Raw genomic sequence first — 21668 nt, 5'->3', positions numbered from 1 at the left:
GGAGCCCAGGGAATCCCCCCATGCTGGCTATGGACCAACATCTACTGGTTCAGGATGGCACCTGTCCCCTGAGTTCCCGCCTTATCAGTCCACATAACAAGACAGGGACATCATTGCACTTCTCCACCCTGTGCACTTGCTCCTCTGAATTTGATGTTTTTGGGAATGCCAGGCCTTGAGTGTTGCTGCATCGTTCTATGTCACAAAATCTCAGGGTCTCTCCATCACCTTTAGTGATTCCTTAAGCCACTGATTGGCAACTTGTCATAGACATCCTAGTCATCCATCCGAATAGGGCAGTGGTTTACAACCGGGGGATGGCCTCCCTAGGAGAGCCTGAAGATTGTCTGGGGGGGTGGGGGGGACTCTTTAAAAAGTGATTAAGATGACTTTTTAAAATATAAACAGGAATTAAGGTGACAGCATTTAATAGAAAATACAAGCAGTAGCCATCTGCTTATAATTTTAAGAGCCTATTACCCCATGGACATGCTTTGGGCCCCCTATGGGGGGTAACACCCACGCGGCGGCCCTGAAACAATATTTTTACCCTGGGGGTTGGTGGGGAGGCTCAGTATGAAAGAGTTTGAATACCACTGGAATAGGGGGAGTTGCCTTTGGGTCTATTGGTCCTTTGGAGGGAGTTGTGAACCAGCCCCCAAATCCATTATTTACAACACTTTTCATGGCTACTGGCATAGGTGTGTGAACCTATGGGCAGATTATTAATGAAATCTGGCACCCTAGGAATTATCTGGTTGGATAGGGCAGACTGGAATTCCTAGGTCTCCACCACACTCACAGGCAGGCCAAGCCACTGTACCCCCTTGTCCATGACTTCCAGAAACACCAGGGGAAGTTCATACTCTGTCGACCGTAATGATGTTGAGGACTCATGGGGAATCTCGGGTGTTGTGCTGGGGTGAGGTACCCCCTCTTCTAATGCCTGCCCACCCCAGTGTCTTCAACGCGAGATGTTCATGGCCTGTCGGGAGAGCTATTTGATCTTTTGAGTCTTCTTGTTGAGTCCGATGCTGACCTTCCAAGACTGCCAATGTTGGCTCTCTGGCAAAGCGAGAGAGTCGTAGAGAGTCTTCAACACTGGTTCCCTGCCACAATAATGACAGAGCTGGCTGTAGGATCTTACGCTGGTTTAGGGGATCTTGTTGCCTTACTGTTTGTTCCAGGTATTCTTCCATACCAGGTTCCTTAATTCGCTAGTTAATTAATTTGCAGGTTCCTTAATTAGCTAGTTAAGAGTCATACCACTTCCCCTATATTTGTGTGTTCCTCTTTCCTCACTTATGATGGGAGTTGGCTTTGCCCAGTGGCTGTGAGCCAACAATTCCAAAACTCCCCTGGGGTCCTGTTCTGGGTCCGGACGTTCGGCCATCAGGAATCTCTTCCAGGATGGGTCGTACTGCTTTGGCTTACTCCAGCTTGGCAACCTTTCCCAGGCATTACCAGGCAATACCAGAGCTCCATATGTAGATGAGCTTGCACTTCCCCAGGAGAAGACGTCATTGACAAATTGACAAATAAGAGGACAGGTCCTCTCTTGGGGTCTCCTGGGCCCAGGGTGCGTGACACTAGAATGCCCCTGTCCAAAGTTGGAACATAGGGGTTTTCACATATCCAGAAACAGCAAAGCAGTGACATTGACCCTCATGTCGGTCTACACCACAATTCATTCAAAGTCCCAGCCATTCAATTGCATGGGGCAAAGACTTGGAAGTGGGGTGTCAAATGTCCATGGATTTCAGCCAGAGGATATTTAGGGGTCTGCTGTCCGGTCAACAATTCAGAGCTGTGGGTCGGATTCATTGCAGGGTTTGTCCTCATATTCTTTGGCCATGGTTCTTTTGAAGTAGAGGCCAGGAAGTTCCAGGTTTGGGATCAGGGTGGGCTGTTGGGTTCTGTCCTATCCAAGCACAGTTAATATAGGGTCCTGCACTACAGATTTAATGGAAGCCCCAGAAGCCCCTGTCCGGGTAAATGGTAACTTCTCACTCCTACTTACTTAGTGGGGTGTTCCCATGTTTGTTTTGGGACTGAATCTAGCAGGGTGGGTTGATGAGCTAACAGACTGAATGCTGGGGTATATTCTATTCCCCTCTCTTTCTTTCCCCAGGGGGTATGTGTCCCGTCTTTGGGCTGGCGGGTGAGGGTCTTTGCCCTTACAGTGTGGTAGGACATTGGCATTGGTGTACAGGGTCGACTACCCAGTGTAAGTGTTCTCGATCCCAATTCTGATACCCTCATTCACAGGGTTTCACCAGAAATTAATAAAGATGCCATGACTGGTTATAGTTTTATGTTTTCTTTTATTAAGGATATTATTACAAGTTTGGGCGATAAAATAATAAACGATATCCCCAAACAAAATAGCTGGCAGGATGTTCTTCTTCGTAACAGGGATGCGTTGCTTTTTTCGGTCAGTCAGTTCGGCTTTATTTTGATACATAAATCATAAAAGCAACAGCAAAAAAGAATTTGAATCACAACTGCAAGCAGAAATGCCTTTAGTGCTTCATCATAACAATTTACATGGTATATATCACTTGAGCATAATAGAAAAAGGCACACATTTAAAACATAATCACATAATTACTCATAAAAGGCTCATTTAGTTCTTAAGGTCTCATGGCTACAAGCTAAAATCACCAAATATGGGGGTATTGATATTAGGCACAGGAATTGATTTAAAACTTCCTTTTATCTCCTTCATATATTTCCTTAGGTCTAAATGAACTAGTGTATCAATAATAATGAAAAAGAGGTAAAGCATCATCATTAAACAATTAATCTTCAAATTGTGAACAGTTTTCAAAAGTCACTTAACTACAGAATCAGGGATATGCATGAAAATGCAGGGATAAAGAGCAATAAGAACAAATAAAATCATACATTCTCATTTACAGGGAGAAGTAATGCACAGATAAACCACTGAGTTTGCACCCTGGCTCCCTTGCCAACTGCACCTATGGCCTCCCTGACTCCCTTTCCCACTAGGCACACCTTGGCTTCCTGGCCTCCACCTGGCCATAGTGCCTCTCTTTCTATGGCTCCTTTGACATCTTCTACTATCCTGGCTTCCTTGCCCACATGCTCATCACTGCCATCCTTGTCAGCCTCTCCCACGTTGGTGCCCTTGCCACCCAATTACGATGCATCTGGGGCTCCCTTGCTCTCTGCTGACCCTCCTTCACTTGCCCCCTTACCAATTACTACTAACCGGCTCCCTTGCCTGCACTCCCTTCGGCCCCTCTGCCTTCCCCTGCCCTATCTCTTTGGCACTCGTGCCTCTTATGATTGAACTTCTGTCCCCTGCACCCCCCTACCCAAAAGTCCTTAAAAATGGCAATCTGATCAAGTACTCCTCTGACATCTTCCACCTCCTTGAACACCTGGACCTTGATGTTCCTGCTCTAACTGAGACCTGGTTTAAGGACAGCTCTGTCATGAGTTTTGACACCTGTCTGACTGAAGCCTCACAAAAAGTGCAACTCTTGGTACAACTCTGATCTGGCTGACTTTAAACGCAAGTACAGGGCAGCGGAATGGAAATGGGGATCCTCAGGTGCACCCTCTGATAAGCTGACCTGCCGCCTTCTGCAAAGGCAATATAGACTCCATATTCAAGCCTGTATCTTGGCTGCATCCAATAACATGCCCAAACTTTTCAAAGTCTGTAAGGAGCTGGCAAACCCTACTGCAACCTCATCCTCTATTGTACCCACCCAGCCCAGGCCCTTTGTGGGGCCCTGGCTGCACACTTCACCGCCAAAAGACAGGACATCCTGTCCTCTGCACCCACTCATGCACCATCATCTCCTCGGCCCCCCCTTGGCCGACCCCACCATCCCCCATCTTCTCTCTTCCCTCTCCCCTATCACACCTGAGGAGGTTTCTAGACAAGTCCGGTCTATGAAAGCCTCTTCCAAACAGGTGGACCATTGCCTCTCCAAAACCATCAAGGACAACATTGACTCACTCACTCTAGCCTTGGCAGACCTCTGCAACATCTCCTTTGCCACAGTTTTCCCCACTTCCCTCAAGCATTCTCTTGTGCACCCTCTGCTCATAAAACCCTCTGCCGACCCTTCTATTCAGGCTAACTATCGCCCGATCTCTATTCCTGGGCAAACTCCTGGAGAGGTTGGCTATCTCTCAGCTTACCCTCCACACTGAATCTGTTGGTTGCCTCCATGACCATCAGTCTGGCTTTAGAGCATCTAGAGGCATGGAAACTGTGAAGACCTGCTCTCAAACCTTGAATCTAACTCTCCCTCTGTCCTCATTCTCCTTGTCCTCTCCTCTGCTTTTGATACAGTAAACTACAACATACTGATCTCCTGCCTCTGTGATAACCTAGGCATCACAGATCAGGCCCTGGCGTGGCTTGCATCCTTTCTCTCTGACCGTCCTTCCCAGGTGGAACTTGTGTCCTTTCTCTCTGCTATTACTCTCCCTACTTGTGGTGACCCCCAGGGGTCTAATCTATCCCCCTGGCTTTTACAATGTCTACTTGGCCCCTTTGGCCAACAAGATCTCTGCCTTCACCTCCAATTTACAGTGTTATGCGGATGACACACAGCTGTCTTTCAGGCTACCCTCAGCCTCTTCCTCCTCCTTGCTCATTCCTGACTGTCCGCAATTCAGTCCTGGTGTGCTGCTAACAATCTCTGCCTTAATGCCAGTGAGACAGAGATTGTCCTCATTGGGACCCCGGCTCCCACTTTCCCACTCTCACTCTGGCCGGCCTCCAATGGTCCTGCGCCACCCACCCGCCAGTGAGGCAAAAAATCTGGGGGTCATCTTCTCTCCTTCTCTTCTCACATCAAAAATCTCACTACCATCTGCACCTCCTCAGAAGTATTCTACCTTTTCTCACTTTCCCCCAGAGGCTCACTGTCCCCAGAGGCCTGGTTCTCTCCAGATTGAACTACTGCAACAGTCTCTCAATCTTCCTACTTATACTCTACAACCTCTTGAGCTTATCCAGAGCAGAACAGCAAGACTTATCCTTGGCATCAAGCCCAGGGACTGCATCTCTCTGGCGCTAAAATCTCTTCACTGGCACCCCGTGGCAGCAAGGATCAAGTTCAAGTGCCTTTTGCATAGTCCACAAGGCTTTGTGGGGACGGGCCCTTACCATCTCCTTCTGCCATGCTTGTCCTCCTCCAACTCTCTGCGGGTGAGCCGTTATTCCAAACAGAGATTTGGGGGTAGATCCTTATCCTCTGCAGGTTCCTCCCTCTGAACAGCCTACCTACATATCTCCGTCTTGAGATCCGGCTCCTTAAGTTCTGTAAACTCCTCAAGACCTACCTCTTCTTTTCCTCTTTCCCTCTCCATCTCCCCTACTAACCTCCTTTCTCTTTGCTTCCTTCCCTACTCCTTTTCTTCCTCAACCTGCTCAGCTGACTAGTCGGCTGGTGCACCTCCAGAGCCTCACAAGTCCCAGGCTCCCCGCCAGTCCTGCACTTGCCTCCGGGCCTCTGCACTCTGCCTAACACTGCAGCAAAAAATGCTCCATGAGAGGGGCTACCACTCATGCATATGCGCATTGGATTACCAATCACCAAGCAATCTGAAATGTTGCCAGTCCAGTACTGTAGTTTATTGATCTGTATGTCCCCCACCCCCTTGCTCCCTTCACTCTTTGTCAAGCACTTCACGAGTAGCTAGGCCTCTGGCCTAGTATGCTAGCTATTGTTGTTAGATCATTGGGAATCTTCAAGACCTAAGAATGACGACTGTATTCCCTTATTCCCTTCCAGCCTTGAAATGCTTTGTAGCACTTCACTTGTTTATAAGCACTTTACAAATAAACAATTACAAATAACCCTTATAGTATTAAACAATGGAACGGGATCTAACCCTCCATGCATTCGTCAGATAGTAAACAACCGAGTGCACTGCCAGTTCATCCCTTGAATTGACGCATAGTGCTAAAGCATCTTTTACAGTTGTTATTGATCTATATTTAAATAACGGCTTAAGGTATTTCTTCCTAGTGTTAACATATAGTGGACAAAATAACAGAAAGTGCATTACATTTTCAGTCTCATTTTCAGGAAACCTGCCTTGCCCAATGTCTCTTCCACCAGATGCAGCTAACTAGATCCTCTCCACCTCAAAAGCAAACTCTCAGTTCAAGCAGTTCATCAAGGGTTGCCTCACCCCTCTGTGATGTTGCGGCTCTAGGGTGACCCAAAATCTTCTCCTTCTTTGCCTAGTCAAGATGCAAGCTTCCTGCGGACACATACCCATTGATCACTCTGTCTTAAAGTCTGCTGAGCAGGTTGGTTAGTGTTGGTTTGGTAGCTATCAGGGAACTCTTTTATTCATTTATTTGTATTCATGTATTTATTTCTGTACAGGGAGGAACAATGTTCTTTTCATCAGAAAGGAACATCCAATAGATGAGAAGCCAGATTTGACAGGAAGTAGTGAGCTTTTTACAATGAGGTGAGATTGTCTGACGTTCTGATAGGTTGCAGAGGGGAGTAAATGGACCAGTCGCTGGGGAAAATACAAGGGTGGACTTATAAATTAAGGACAATCCACATTAGACATTTTTAAGTGAAGTTCGGTGGTACAGCCAGCTGTGTTAGGGATATGATCATATTGGATGAAGTGCTAGAGTGGAGGCAGAGAAAGTGAGGGGCAGAGGCAGGTTAGAGGCGAGGGAAAATGTTTAGCTAGAATGCAGATGAAAGGTAGGTTAAGAGAGTAACTCAGAGGCTTTAAGTTTTGTTTTGAACAAATTGGTGTTGAATGTTTCTCAGATGTCCGGTGGAAGAGAAGAAGGAGTAAGAAGAGAGAAAGAGTGGAAGCGATGGGAAGCACAGTGAGGGTGAGGTGCCACAAGGGTAGTCAAGGAGGCAGAGGGGAGATTACAAGAAGGCTTGTATAGTTGAATAGAAGAGGATAGATATGGTGGTGCCTTACTGTGGATAGTTTTGTGAACCAGGAAAATACATTTAAATCTGGCCCTGTTTTGCATCATCAGCTATCCAGCCTGGTGATGGTACAAGGAAGTAGGCATTAAGTGAGGGAGTTCAAAGTGAGTCCCGATAGTGAAGACAATGATCTTGTCGAGAGAACATAAAGCATAGTTGGGGAGACCAAAGAGTATACGGACACAGTATTCCAGTTTAGTGAAGACAAGAGTGGTTAAGCGTTGTTTGGTGTTGTTGAAATCAAGGAGGTGCCTGATTTTCCTAATATTTAGGAGGTTGAGGCGAGCCGCCGTTGTAGTTTTGGAGATTTAAGTAGAGAAGGGTCATAGATGAGGCTCCGTTTTCTAGCCGAAGAAGAGTGGAGGGAGCGTCGGGTGGGAACTGGATAGTCAGGGGAATAGATGAGAGAGAGTATTTGGCAGGGAGGAAGAGCACCTCCGTTTTGGTACAGTTTAACATCAGAGAGTGCAAAGCCATCCAATATTTAATTGCAGAGAGACAGTTGGACATTTTGATAGAGAGATCAGAGGAGAATTCAGGAAAAGAGAAGATTACGGTGTCATCCACGAAAAGTTGGTACAAGAACCCAAAGGAAGAGATTAGTGCTCCAAAGGTAGCAGTGTAGAGTGTAAAGATGAGAGACCTTAAGACAGAGCCTTGTGGAACACCAACAATTGGAGAAGTAAGTTGAGAGGTGTTGCTGTTCCAGGAGACAGAGAAATGTCTAGGTGCCATTTAAGATTCAATCAGGCAAGATTTCTATCATGAATCCCAAGAAAAGGAGAAAACAGTGATCAACACTGTCGAAGGCAGCAGTCAAATCAAGGAGAATTAGGATGGAGGATCGATTGGAGTACTTAGCAGAGGTGATGAAGTAAGAGACATTCATTAAAGTAGTTTAGATGGAGTGACAGAATTGAAAACATGCTTGTAGGGTCTCTCGAAGGATACAAATGTTAAACAAATTTGTAAAACAGTTAAAAAAAAATCTTTGGGACATTTTAGTAGCGCAGAGGGAGAGACACTTTGGTTGTGCTTGGGATTCCCTCTAGTCTTTCACTCCCCAGCTCTCTAAGCTCGCAATAAGCTCCATAGCTCCCAGCTCATAGTTCTTCCCATCATCTAGTCCTCCCTATGGCCAACTGGAGCTGCTGGAAATTGCCTCTTCTTACTAAATAGTTTCTGGTATTTTCTTTATTAGTTCCTCCTTTTATTTCCTAGCTCTTTCCATCCCCTTCTGCCAACTGCTCTAGTCCTACCCATAGTTATTTTCTTCCTGCTTCTGGTCCTGGCTCTTACACCACCTTCCCAAGTCTCTCTGATTCCCTTGCTGCCTCACCTCCAAGCTACCTCTTACATTGTGAGTGCTGGACTAAGTTAACCCTAGCCTCTCCAATTGCATTCTTCCGCACTCTTCCCCTCTCCTCCTGGCATTCACACACCTCGTCCTTAGTAACTCCTCAACTATGACTTTTGATGTCAGCTCTAGCTCTTGGTGTTCTTTCCTCCACTTCCCCCGTGTTACTCTCTCCTCTGATGTTCCCTCCTCTTTGTTAGTTCCAGCCCCTGATGTTATCACCTCCTCCTGTAGCCCTCCTTCTGGTGTAGCCACCTCCTCAATCAATCCCCTAACTGTCACCGCCTCCACCTTCTCTCTGTCTCACACTCACTATGTGATGTTATCACCCACCCCTTTTACTTCCTTAGCTTTCAACACCTCTTCCAGCTCTTCCTTATGCAGGTCCTTCACTATGCTCCTTCAATCCTGCGTCTGCTTCTTCCCTCTATCTCCAGTCTCCAGTCTTCTCTAAGTATGAGCCTCCTGCTCCTAAAACCTACACCATAGTTGGCAGCAAATGGCACATGCAGCACTGATATTTATTGTCAACAGAAAGGCATGCAAAAATAACACCTAGTGGTTTCCCTTACAGTTCTCGAATGGATGCCCACCAGGGGACTGACGGCTGTGGGCACACTGATGGGCTGCAGCTTCACCTTTGGCCAGATAATTCTTGCCGGAGTGGCATATGGCATCCGTGACTGGCGTTGGCTGCAGTTTGTATGCTCGGCTCCTTTCTTCTTGTTTTTCCTCTATTCATGGTGAGCAAAGTGACAGGATGTGTTCCCTCCACTGTGTCCTCTAACCCTCAATGACTTATTATCTCTCCCCACCATGTCCAAGGTCTGCGCTGCTCCTTTAGTGTCAGCCTATCCACACTATATGGCATTGTACCTCCACTGTTCTTGCCACTAATACGGTGTATCTCCATTGCATTAGGTCCTATAGCATACAATGACTCCCCTGACTTTGGTACCCTAGCAATATATTTCCCCTGTTCTTAATGCTATATAATTGTGCCTCCATCTTGACACTTATCCACCAATGTCCTGGTCAACTCAAGTACCGTGCCTCTCATACTGGGAATATGGCACTGTGTTTCTTCCCAGTATTCAACATCTGTTCCTTCCACTGTGTTCATTTTTCAGCCCTCCAGAACTGTGTTTCTCTTTCAGAGCTTTGTCACATGCTCAGTACTTCAGCACTGTAACTCACTGTCTCAGCATTCCAGTCTTGTGCTTTTAGTTCAGCAACATGCTTCTCAGTAGTGCAAAACATTCCCTATCTCTCAGCACTGTCTCTCTTTCTCAGGACTACAGCACTGGTTCTCTTGCTTAGTTCTCCAGCACTGTACCGCTCACTCACATTGGAAGCACTGTGCTTCTCCCTCATTAGCCTAGCATTGCTCTTATGCTTTATTACTTCAGCACTCTCTATCAATCTTAGCACTCCCTCACAGGACTGCAGCACTGTGGTTGTCTGTTAACACTGTAGCACTTTACCACACCACCAGTCACCCAGCAGTGGATTATTGTTCTACAGTATATTGTAGTCACTCTCTGTAGAAATTGAATCCTTACTAGTTAATAAATGCAAAAATGCAAATCACCCATAGTACTGCTGCACTGTTCTTCACACTCGCTACCCCTGCATTCTTTCTTGCTTGGTACACCAGCACTGTGCATTGATCACGGTACTCCACAAATACACAGAACTCAAGTTCTATTCTTGTCTGGGAGTACTTTAGTAGGGAAACCCCACACTCATTGCCCATCATTGTACCAACCCCTCCATACCACAGGTCAGGGCTTCTGCCTCAGTACTTCAGCACTGTGTCACTCTTTCAGTACTCCATGCGTGTCTCTTAATCCGTACTCCTGAAGTGCACCCATCTACCACCAACCTAGCCCTGTGTTTCTTCCACAAAATTCCAGGTAACGATTGTACCTTTACCAGAATTACTCCTGAACTTCAGTACTTCAGACCTCTGCCCCTTCCGCAGCAATGCCTTATTCTGTGTCTCCCAGCCAATATTATACTACAGAGCCTCACCCTAAATATTCCAGAACTCTGTCATTCGTCTGAACTCTTGTTCAGGTCTCTTGCCCACTGTTCTAGCGTTGCGTCGCTCATTCAGTACTCACTGATTCTTTCCCACAATACCCCACCACTGTGCATCTCCCTCAGTATTTGAGCCATATCTTGAAGTTACTCTGATATGCCTATTCATTGCCTTGTGTACCCGTTTCAGGCTCCTTCCGGAATCTGCTCGATGGCTGATAATTAATGGGAAGTCACAGGTGGCCGTGAGGAACCTGCGCATGGTGGCAAGGATGAACGGGAAGGCTGTGGCAAGGTGTGCCCTCACTGAGGAGGTAAGGAAAGGCCATGATAGAACATCATTGCATTGCCTTAGTTCTGAGTGGCCAGTCTCGGGATACCAAAGGAATAGCCTAGAATATTCCTCCACTCTAGTACTTTCATTGATTATGGAAAATGGCAAAAACAGGTCCATGATTGTCACCAAATGGTTGTAATTCTGTTTTTACAAGTTGCAATCAAGGCGCTCACATGGCCAAACAAGGCACAATCAATGGCCCACCACAGTGAGAGCCTCACGTAGCATTCTCTGTTGCCTTAAAAAAATCAATGAATTCCATCATGATAAAAATTGCCAGCACACTAACATGTGATGGTGCCATACTCTACTGGCACTTTCCCCGGGGTACAACACCACCCAGGTGCCAACTATATATATATATATATATATGCAACTCCCAGGTAATTACTTATTTACAGTTCATCCTTAGCAAGTGAGGCCAAACCTCCTGATTAGAGGGGAAATAGGATAATTAACAGACAATACATCATGTTTTTCAAATATAACCCAAACTGATTAAAGCATTGAATAAAGACAAGGGTGAAGAGATGGGGTATGGGCGAAAGAGAGGGAGCAAACGATCCACCATAAAATACCTATACTAAAATGAAGATAGTATTATTCAGTGATGTTATCTAAGCAGTTCCTCTCATGCTTCCTAGCCTTTTCTAAGGCTGCTGAGATATATTTTTCCTCATCACCTCAACTTCTAAATCTTTCATCAAAAAGTTCCTTCCTTCTCAAAATCCACAAAATTGCTGCAATTCCTTCTAACCCAATGCATCTCTCCTTTCACTATGTTCCTGATGGGGCTGCATGGATGCTCACTTGTGGTTGTGGCAGTAGAATGGAGTTGGTCTCAGTTTCCTTGCGGGATGTTCTAGTCACAATCGTGTGCTCTGATATCAGAATCTCCAGGTCTAGGAATGTAATCCTCTATTTGCTGTGTGTAGAATAAGTTCTATCTTGAAAGGGTTGTTATTGAGTCTATCAGTAAATTCACTGAGTTGGGTTTTATTACCCATCCAGATTATAAATATGTCATTGATGAATCCCCTCCACAGGAGGACATACCTTTCTAAACCCAAAAGGGAGGGTGCAAGACCATGGGTTAACTCGTACTGTCCCATAAAAGAAATTGGCTTATGTGGGAGCATATTTGGTTCCCATAGCTACTCCTGTCAACTGGGTGTAATAATCCACATCAAAGGTGAAGTTATTGTTAGACTATGTGAAGTGAAACATTTCCTCTAAAATATTACAATGCGAGCAATGTGAATCGGATTTCTCTTTTAACCAACATTCGAAGGTGCCCAAGGCTAATTCCTGTAACACTGAAGGGTAAAGTGCTTTTTCATTGCAAATGGTGATCATGCCATTTTATTGTTTGAATTTTTTGTCAAATGTCCAGTGAATCTCTGGTGTAAAAGTCTAATTGAAGCGACCATTCTCTCATTTGTGTGTCAACATTATGTGCCTTGTAGTTTTAATGTTCAGACCTCCATCCTCTTGCTAAAGTTATAGACGTGCTTCACGGCTAACTACAAAAAGCCAGTAACACTCAACAGAACATTCCAGGCACACAACACAGCCTTTGAGGCACTGTACAGTGTCCCCTTGAGCACAGCAGAAACATTGTGGTATTTCATGTAACTGATGTGTCCACCACAGCCATTACATAGCAACCCATAGCAAGGTGGCCTCCCCTCAAGGTTTCATGGTATTCAGTAAAACGTTGTTGCATTACCTAGTGCTTCTGTGGTACAAAATGGTAATCCATAGTATGTCTGTGTTACTCCACAGAGGGTGGCAGGCAGTAATGCAATGCCAGGAACATGCAATCGGCACATTACTGTGTGCAGTAAAACTAGAGCACGTGGACCTACGTGGCCTCCTGCTTTATTACAGCTTCGTCCTCTGATAACAGAAACTGTGATGTATTAAGAGAAGCTCAAAAGCCTGCCCAAACTCAGGCTGTGGTCAGGTATTGGGTCTTCTGTGTTGAACACAGTAAGTACACGAGTACTCTAGAAAGACTAAGAAGTCTTGACCTTTTGTTGAATGTGCAAGTTCCATGTCCATCAATCTTGACCCCCAGGACAGCTGGCACTGGCCCCATACAAATGATCGAAAATGCATGTTTTTCTGTTCTCCTCTTTGACATCAGGTGGTTAAGTCACACATGAAAGCCGAAGTGTTGGTGAAGAGATCATCCTACGCTGCAGTGGACCTTGTGCGCAGGCCGGCAATGCGCAGGATCTCTTGTCTCCTGGCACTGGTCTGGTAGGTGCACTGTAGCAAAGGCCATTCTTAAATATGCTGTTCATTCTTTCCGGTTTTCTCCCTCTCTCACTCTTGCTTTGCTTGTATTTGTTAGGACAAATCTCTCTCTGGATTGGTGGTAAATGGTCTGCTGTGGTGTCCTGTCCTGTATCAGTGATGATGGATGGATGTGATGTGCCGTGATTGTGCTTCATTTTGTTTGGAGTGAGGTAGCAGTCCACTGGCCCAGAGAAAGTACCTGGTAAATAAATGGTGTCCAGTCCTATATTAGGTACTAACCTGGACATTTAACATATCTACAGTTACACATAAGTGTTGCAGGTAGTGAATGTCAGTACCTCCCAATACTGGTAATCCATGTAGCCCTGCTGTCAAACTGCTATGTGGCTCTCTCCATCCACAGCCCCTTCCCTAGAGGTACTGTGGTGGAGATCATATTGTGCATTCAACCCTCCGACCTCACTCTGCACACTTAAGATTGACAAAGGTTTTCTGACGATTGCCAAAGTTCTCAAATGGCAACACACCTTTTTTTCACAAAACGTATAGGTTGTGCACAAGGAAGTACAGAAGTATGGCAGTTCACCACTTTTGGATGGCCCGGTGAACTGGCATGAAGGGAGTGGCAAGTATCTGTGGCGGCACGTGGGTTGTGCGGTTTGAGGGAGGTGGAAACGATGATCAAAGACGTAAAAGGAAATGGAGGCTGAGGGGGAACATGGAAACATGGAATGAGTCAAAAGGAGTATTGGGGTGGAAAACAGATGACAAAGGTAACATTAAAAGCGTGAACTGGGGAGAGGGGTCTAGATGATGGGCACAATATTTGAGGTTCAGAAAATGTGGCACAGAACTTGTTACAGGAGTGGACTATCGGCAAAAAGAAGGGTCGTGAAGCTGGATGTTGGGAGGAATGGAGGAGCATTACACACCAGGGAAAACCCCTCAGAAGGGAAAACGAAACTATCATTGGTCCCAGGGTCGAGGAAAGGGTATTCTGAAATATGCATGTGTCAGAATGAAATAGAGTCCTCTTGAATCATACACCAATATTGGACGTGACCTATTTAATTGGTGTGACAAGGGAGAATCATTTCCTGGACCTCAGTGTTCCTAACACCGGGCTCTGTTCTCGAATTGCACCCTTTGCTTTCCTGAACCTTACTTCCTGGTGATATACTGTGATATGGAGAGCTAGACCTTGGTGCAGCGCGTGCTGTTCATTCAAGGGAAGTAGGCACGATGACTTAAGAGAGTTCTCTGCCTGTGCTGCTGTTGATTAGGGGGTGCTGCACACACTGGTCCTGCACCCTTGGTTACCTAGACTCTCATATTTGCTACAATGGGGGTTATCACTCCAACGAGCCACCAATGAATCTCATCTGAGGATAAGCTATTTCTATCTCACCTTGTTGGGCCAATGGGTGACAATTCTACCCTGCATCTATCATTTTCAGGCACTTAACCACAATGGTGATTAGGGGGACCTACATGTTCCCCTTGTCTTACTCTCAGACATGCCTGTCCAGAGGTATAATTTTCTATTAGCACACAGAGGTGAGGGGGATACAGCCAATCAGGTTCCTTGGTTTGCAGGCTGTACTCCCAAGCACAGCATGTGTTCCATGGAACCTATTGGCTGCCTTCCCTGTTTGCTGTGCCATCTTCTAGCCACCCACCCGTTGCTTTTCTTTTCCCCTTTAAAAAAAAAGATAATCACAACCCCACCCCTCAATCCCACTTACTAGATTGTGGCGGCGGCTTCACTGCATCCTGCTTTTCTGGCCGCCATAGTAATGGAAGAGAGGCCTTCTACAACCAGGGTGGCCATCTTGGCAAAGTATTTTCATTCATTGAATGGGATGCGCAGGGCATCCCGTTCAATGAATGAAACTACTTTTTTGTTAGCACCCCGGGTTTACCGGTTTGGTAACACGGGGTGCTAATGGCTTTATTAACCAGGGGGGTAACTTCCAGAGCCCCTTGTGTAGCCCATGGAACGGGTTAATAACACCATATTAGGGATGCCATCGGAGGCCATTATCTCTAGTTGCCTTCCTCAAAGCTCTCAGAGAGACAAACACACAAAACTCTTTCTCACAAAAAAAAGAAAATGGATCCTCTGGGCATTCTATTTCTCACGAAGTGAAGGCTGTCCCCTAAGACACTACAAACACCAGCCAGCCATACTTGCCTACAGCTATATTGCTGGGAGACAGACACAGCATTAGCACCTGGGGTGGGGGGGCTCAGCCAATCAGCTTCCTTGGTTCGTGGGCTGATACTTCAGAGCTCAGCCCACGTTCAGTGGATCCCGTTGTCTAACTCCCCGGCCCGTTCTGCCATCTTCTAGCCAAATGCCCTTTCCCTTTAAAAAAATATATATATAATCCTGCCCACCACTTCAGCTTCATTGCATCCAGCATTTCCTGGTGGCATGGTAATGGAAGAGGGGCTCCACCTTCTACAACCATGGCAGGCTTCATGGCAAAGTATTTGCATCCATTGACTGGGTCGCACACATCATCCTGTTCAATGAATGAAAATAGTTTTTTTTAGCACCTCAGGTTTTTTTTAGCACCCTCTCTTCGCTCATTAACTCAGAATGCCACGCTTTTACCCCCCCCCCCCCCCATTCCAGGCTCCCTGTGTAGGCCGTGGAACAGGTTAATAGCATTATATTAAAAGACCAACACTTTCAATGTGTTGCACTATCGTGGAGAGAAATACCTTATCTTCTCACGCCCTGGTTCAGTTCACCTGCTATGGCAGTCTCTAGGATGCAGTCCTGCTACTTAGCATCCATCTTACCTCTCACCATCCATTCAAGCATAACACAAATTGGTGTCTTCCAGGGTTTAATCAACAAACACTCTGTACCATGTAGACAAACAAACATTTACGCAGTGGTCAATTCTCATATTTCCGATTCCCTGCGTGGGATAGTGATCCAGTCCTGTTTTTTTCTTGGATTTGTAGTCCCTAATTTGGAAAGAACAGACAAACCTACAAGTCCAATTATGAAAACCAAAACAGGACTGGATGGCTTTCTGGTATCACGTCAAAAGAACAAAAGCAAAAACGAGACCGAAAAGAACGAATTTTTAATTCTGAATTTGGTATCACATCAAAAAAACGAATGCAAAAACGAGGCCTAAAATAATCAATTTTAAGTTCTAAATTCTAAATTCAAATGCCTCTGGTGGGCCTTCTTTGCCAGTACTTGTCCCCATAGAGGGAGAATATTCTCTTTTGTAGGATAGGGATGCTGGGAACCTGAGCAATCAAATTTACAATTCAAAGAATGCTTCTGAATTATTTCAATCACGAAAACAACGTACGATTGACAAGCGTAAAAGAGTATGGGAGGCAAAAAACAAAATTCAAAAGCCAGAGGATCAGATAGACCCTTTAAATTCTACAGTTATGTCAAAGTCACAAAAAGAGTCAAAGACACTGATAAAAAAAGAAAAATCGCCGTAAGTAGCAACTTCCAGAAACAACAGGGAAATTTACATGCTGGCTTATTAAGGAAAAGGAGACCATGTAAAATAAATATATACATTTTGAAGAACAGTATATCACTGACATGGAAAGTGTGGACAATCTAATGGAAAGAGAGGCACAACACAAATTGCTCAAAAGAGAAATGATCTCTACTAAACTCCCCACTGTTGCGCTCACCCTGTCTCCAAGGGGGCGTTGGGGCGCGGTTGGAGCCCTCCCTTGACTGCTCCTCGAAATCACCTTCCCCTGCAGATATTGGTTGGACCTGCGGCTCGGGAGATGGGTGCTGCCCCGGCGTGAAGAGGAGAGGCAATGAGAATGGAGTGGGGATATTGTGACTTCCCCCAGCCCTTTCGTGCCAACATATGGTGGGCAAGCACTTTCCCATAGAAGCTCACCTGTAGTTTTGTGATGTTGAGCTATCCGTCCTGCTTTTCCCAGCAGGGGTGCGTAGAACGGACCAAGTTACTTCACTGGCCCTTGGGAGTGTTGATCCAGACCAGCTGCGACCAATCCAGGTATAAGGTAAGTCTTTGTTATGATTATAGTTCGATTAGACTGTCTGTATTCCGTCTGATAGTAACTCTTGCAATGTCTCATTCCATTTCCATAGGTACGGAGAAGTAAATCTGGATTGAAGAGAGTTTGGAAGACCTTAGAGACTGATGGAGTTTCAACAGTGACAGGTAAGTTGGTCTTTATAAGGGAACTCTAGTCTCTTCTATAATGCGGCCGTGCGATCGATATGCATATGAGTTCTAACCTGTTGTGTTCTTATTTCCTCGTAGGTGCAGGCCGATGATGAAGAATGGCATCTGAATTCTCAATGAAGATTCGCGGTTGCAGGAGGACGATTCCGACCGTGATGGAATGCCGGTGAGAGGAAGACTTCGGCTCTGAATGTAATGGTATGCAGGTAAGAAGAAGAGTCAGCACAGGCCGCGACGAGTTGCAGGTAAGATGCACGTTCAGCAATGTAGCGGCTGGCAACAGGTAAGATGCACGCTCAGCGATGTGGTGGCTGGTAGCTGCGCGCTCAGCGATGTGGTGGCTGGTAGCAGGTAGGATGCGCGCCCAGAGATGTAGCGCTGGCAGCAGGTAAGACGCACACCCAGCGATGTAGTGGATGACAGCAGGCAAGAAGAGTCCGCAGCGATGGAGTAGTTGGGGTGACGACGCTGGCGGCGATGTAGCGGTAGACTGCAGGTAAGAAGCGTTCTCAGGAGTGTCTTCAGGATGAGGTTGTAGAAATCCAGGGATGCGCAGGTAAGCACAGCAGAGAGCATTACGCTGCTTGGAAGCAGAATAACGCGAAGCAAGGGCACGTGGATGGGCTGGCCTTATATAGGCTGGTTCAGGCCCCTCCCTTTAGCTCTGACTACAAACTCCACCCTCCCCTTCTTTAGGACTGTAGCATGTGCCTTCCAGTTCTGTTTCATGGCCACGCCCGGCCCAGCCGCACACGTCCTTGGTCTAGAGTGTGCAGAGCACACTTTAAAATGAGCCTGGCGCCTGGGGCGCCAGGACTGGGTCCAATGGGACACTAGGGATGAGGAAGGACTGGCCCTTGACTAGGTGCCTTGACACCCACACCTATGAAGAGGGAAACAGCCCTGGACGATAATATTTTCACAGTCAGGTGTAACCTTTCAAATAAGCAGATGAAATGGATCAATCCATCGGACTTCGTAACCATATTCAGCAAATCCCTTCACTTCGAGTTTTGCCACAGGAGACTTTGACTTTGTAGAGCCACTTGAGCCAGGAAGCGAACATAGTGTATCCTGCATTCACTGTCTCATGTCTGATACAGTAACGCTTATCCCCTCACTTGCAATCAATTTCAGGAAAATTGGTTATGAATTGGATGTTAGGTATTGTATTCAACCATCTTCTTGCTATTCCAAATGCAAGGTGGCTTCCACATTGAATGGTAACAAAAGTCTAATAGAGTGCCTCCAGACCCTGAAGGAAAGGAAAACTGTGTGGTCGGTAATGGTTACTGAGCTTTTTAGCAGCAAGACTGAAATTGGATGATTGAACATGGAGGATATCTTCGTGGAACACACCTGGCCACCAACACTTTTTGAGTCAAACTGAATCCTTTAAGGAGTTATCCAAAAATATTATTTGTATTCTACAGGAGACATTGATGACCTGTCCTTTGAGTGTTGATGGCTAGTTCATGTTCCAGATATCGGCCAGAAAAGGCCCTCGGATTGGCACAATAGAGGATACAGGTTCCTTATAAACAGTTCTCCCTGCGCTATATAGGAATTTTAATCTCCTTCAAAGTTCTGTGTCTGAATCCACCAATAGGCTGCATGGGTGTGTTGCGGTCCGGACCTGTTAGGACTGTATACAAACAAAACATCTATTGCAATGACAACCCTAGTGTGCCAAAAATCAATATTGCAAACAACACAACTTCAATTGTACTGTCATATAGCAGTCGTGAGAACTGAGCAATGATGATGAAACACAACTTTATAAGGCAGATATATCATAAAATTCAACTTTATCCGGCAGTTAGAGCGATAAAAGCATAACAAATACAAAACAGACAATTCACATTTAAAACACAAGACCACATCTAAAAAATACTTTGTATAACACCACATTAAAAATGAGCATCACTTGAAATCACTTTTTAAGAACAAATAGTAAAAATTGACAGGTCACAACAACTTTCAGTTTCAGCAGATTTAAAATAGTTTAACAGGAATAGTTAGACAGCATCAACAGGAGGGTATAAAGACTTGCTAGTTATTGGATCTTCTTCGCCAAGCCCGGTGCAAAAACTTTGAAACAGAAAATACAGCCGCCGGATCCTTGGCATTTGTGCAGAGCTCAAGGGCAGCTTGCACTGACCTCACGTTCCTTAGTTTAAATAGTGGTAGCACATATCGTAATCTGAGGTCATTATACCTAACACAAAAAGCTAGATATGCATGGCAGATTCATCAGTGACACCACAAGCTACACAGACAGGGCTATTGGTGGACTTCCATTTTGTATTGTAGGATGATACTTTCAACCTGTTGGTGCACAGTTGCACATATAATGAGCTTGGGCACCCAGGCCTCACATAGTCAAGGTATTCCTCAAATCCATGCAATAATTTATAGGTGATGTAGAGGCTTCCAGTGTTCAATACCATGCAATCCCGCTTCATTCGATCAATTAATGCCTCGCGGGAAGCTATCTTGACACTCAGCTTCGAAGTCCGCGTTATGCTGTGTGGACATGAGCTCACGACTTAACTGCTGCAATGCTCTCCTGGCAGGGACCTCTTGCAAAAACATTGCCAAACTACAGGTGGTCCAGAACAACGCCCGCAGGGCTGCCACTGGGATCTCTAGGAGGGACCATATCTCCACTACAAGAAGGCAGGTGCACTGGCTGCCACTTAAAGAAAGGATAATCTTCAAAACTCTCTCACTCGCGCATAAATGCTTCCATGACCTAGCACCTCCCTACCTGGCTACCAGAATTCAGAAACTCTCCTTTCAAAGGCCTACCAGAGTGGCTTACACCAACCTGATCTCCACTCCCAAAAGCAGGAGAGTGCGCACAAGTGGCACTAGCTTCCCATCTATGGCCGCCTCATTCTGGAACTCCATTCCCGCCCATCTTAGGATGATTGACTCCCATCTGGCATTCCGCAAAGCCATTAAAGCCAGACTATTTGTTTGATCTGTCAATCCTAAGCTTCATGTTATCTTCTGTTCTACATAAAATGCCTGTAACTAAGACCGTACCACTGGATTAACAATTAAGCTTCCTTTCATTTACTTGCAAGCGCCGCAATTCCGGTGGGCTTTAAGTGCGCTATATAAATACAAATAAATAAATAAAATAAAAGAGTAAAGAAAAACCCAGTCTGCTGAGCTCTGCGCATACAAACCTAAATCACGGTAGTGAGTGGGCCCCATTAAAGGTCAGGAATTTGGTTAGCGTCAAGCGATATGGGGTTAAGTGCTAGTTGGACCATACCCTGACCAACAGAGCAGGGGTCTCGTGGATAGAACACCGGCAATTGGGGTCAGGTAGCACTTACATTGAATACTAGCAATGGGAGCCCCCTTTGGCTGCATCAATAGCGCCAGTAGGAAGTCATTCTATGCAACACTGAGGGAGGGCACATTTTGATGGCCCCAGAGCTCAGCTCCATATATGGCTGTGGGCAGGGCCTGAGATCTGTTGAGTTCCAGTGCGGAAGACACTGTTCTCTTGCCGTGAGCATTAAAGAACCTCTGGATTCCCCTCACAGTATTTTTCAATTGTTGCTGTTGCCTTGTGTTGGTGACTCGTCCAGGGTAGGTTTTCGGACAAAAATGAAATGATCGTAAATAGCAACTCGTTCCAAAATCTGGCCCTCACTTCTGCGTCACACCAAGATGACGGAACCCTGCCTATATCAGCCACAGAATTAAAGACACAACATAGGGCAGGAGCCCACACCAACACCTCATTCGGAAATAGATCTATTGACATTTTATCAGGCCCTGGGGACTCGCTGCACCCAGAGCCAAAATGGCCATTTCCACCTCTTCAGGCATTATTGGCACAGCATCTTCGACCCCAATAGGAAGGCCTAGTGTGGGCTCACTCTTCCCCCTTACAGGCGAGTCGCTACAGTACAAGGCCCTAAAATGTTTGTGCAAGGAGCACCTTAGTGGTTTCGATGAATTTGGGCCCTTCCCATTGATTAGCCTCCAAAACCAGTCACCCAATCTGCAAGCTAAATTCAAATCATCCCAGAGGTCCTGATTATATGCAGACTTCTTGCTTTGTGTCATAGCTATATAATTTGCCCTCAGTGAACGTAGGTGATGCTTGTCTACTGGGTTTGCCAAGTTCAAATAATTCAATAGGCTCGCCTTTGCAGTTTTACAATCTGCGCCAAACCAGCCCTTAGACTTTAGAGCTTCTTGGCGGACTTTCTTAGCGGGTTTGGTGACAAAGGGGTAAATGTTATGAGTCAGGTTGTCATTAGCATCGAGAACACTCACAGTTGGGGTTACATCCCCATAGATTAGAAGGAGATGAGGTTCAATGGCAGCATAGAGACTAGATTTGATTTCACCATAGTCACCTGGAGAACATTTAATGCTTTTCCTGGGACGGCCAGCAATGAACTTTCAATACGTGGCTGGCCAGCATTCCCCCAGGAACTCAAGACCCTAAT

The 21668-nt window shown here is 45.8% G+C and overlaps 1 protein-coding gene across 1 annotated transcript in view; it reads left to right on the top strand.

The window, feature by feature from the left end:
• The window catches only part of LOC138567101 (solute carrier family 22 member 20-like), a 481778-nt gene that overhangs the window by 273330 nt on the left and 186780 nt on the right, over positions 1–21668 (top strand). Inside the window, exons 5-7 of the mRNA XM_069644971.1 lie at positions 8900–9068; positions 10559–10682; positions 12855–12970. Coding sequence (XP_069501072.1) covers positions 8900–9068; positions 10559–10682; positions 12855–12970 — 409 coding nt within the window. The remainder of the gene's footprint in view (positions 1–8899; positions 9069–10558; positions 10683–12854; positions 12971–21668) is intronic.

This window comes from Ambystoma mexicanum, chromosome 2p (genome assembly GCF_040938575.1).
Source record: "Ambystoma mexicanum isolate Mex_15411 chromosome 2p, UKY_AmexF1_1, whole genome shotgun sequence".
NCBI classification, from domain to species: Eukaryota; Metazoa; Chordata; class Amphibia; order Caudata; family Ambystomatidae; genus Ambystoma; species Ambystoma mexicanum.
This window is presented reverse-complemented; position numbering and strand designations above follow the sequence as displayed.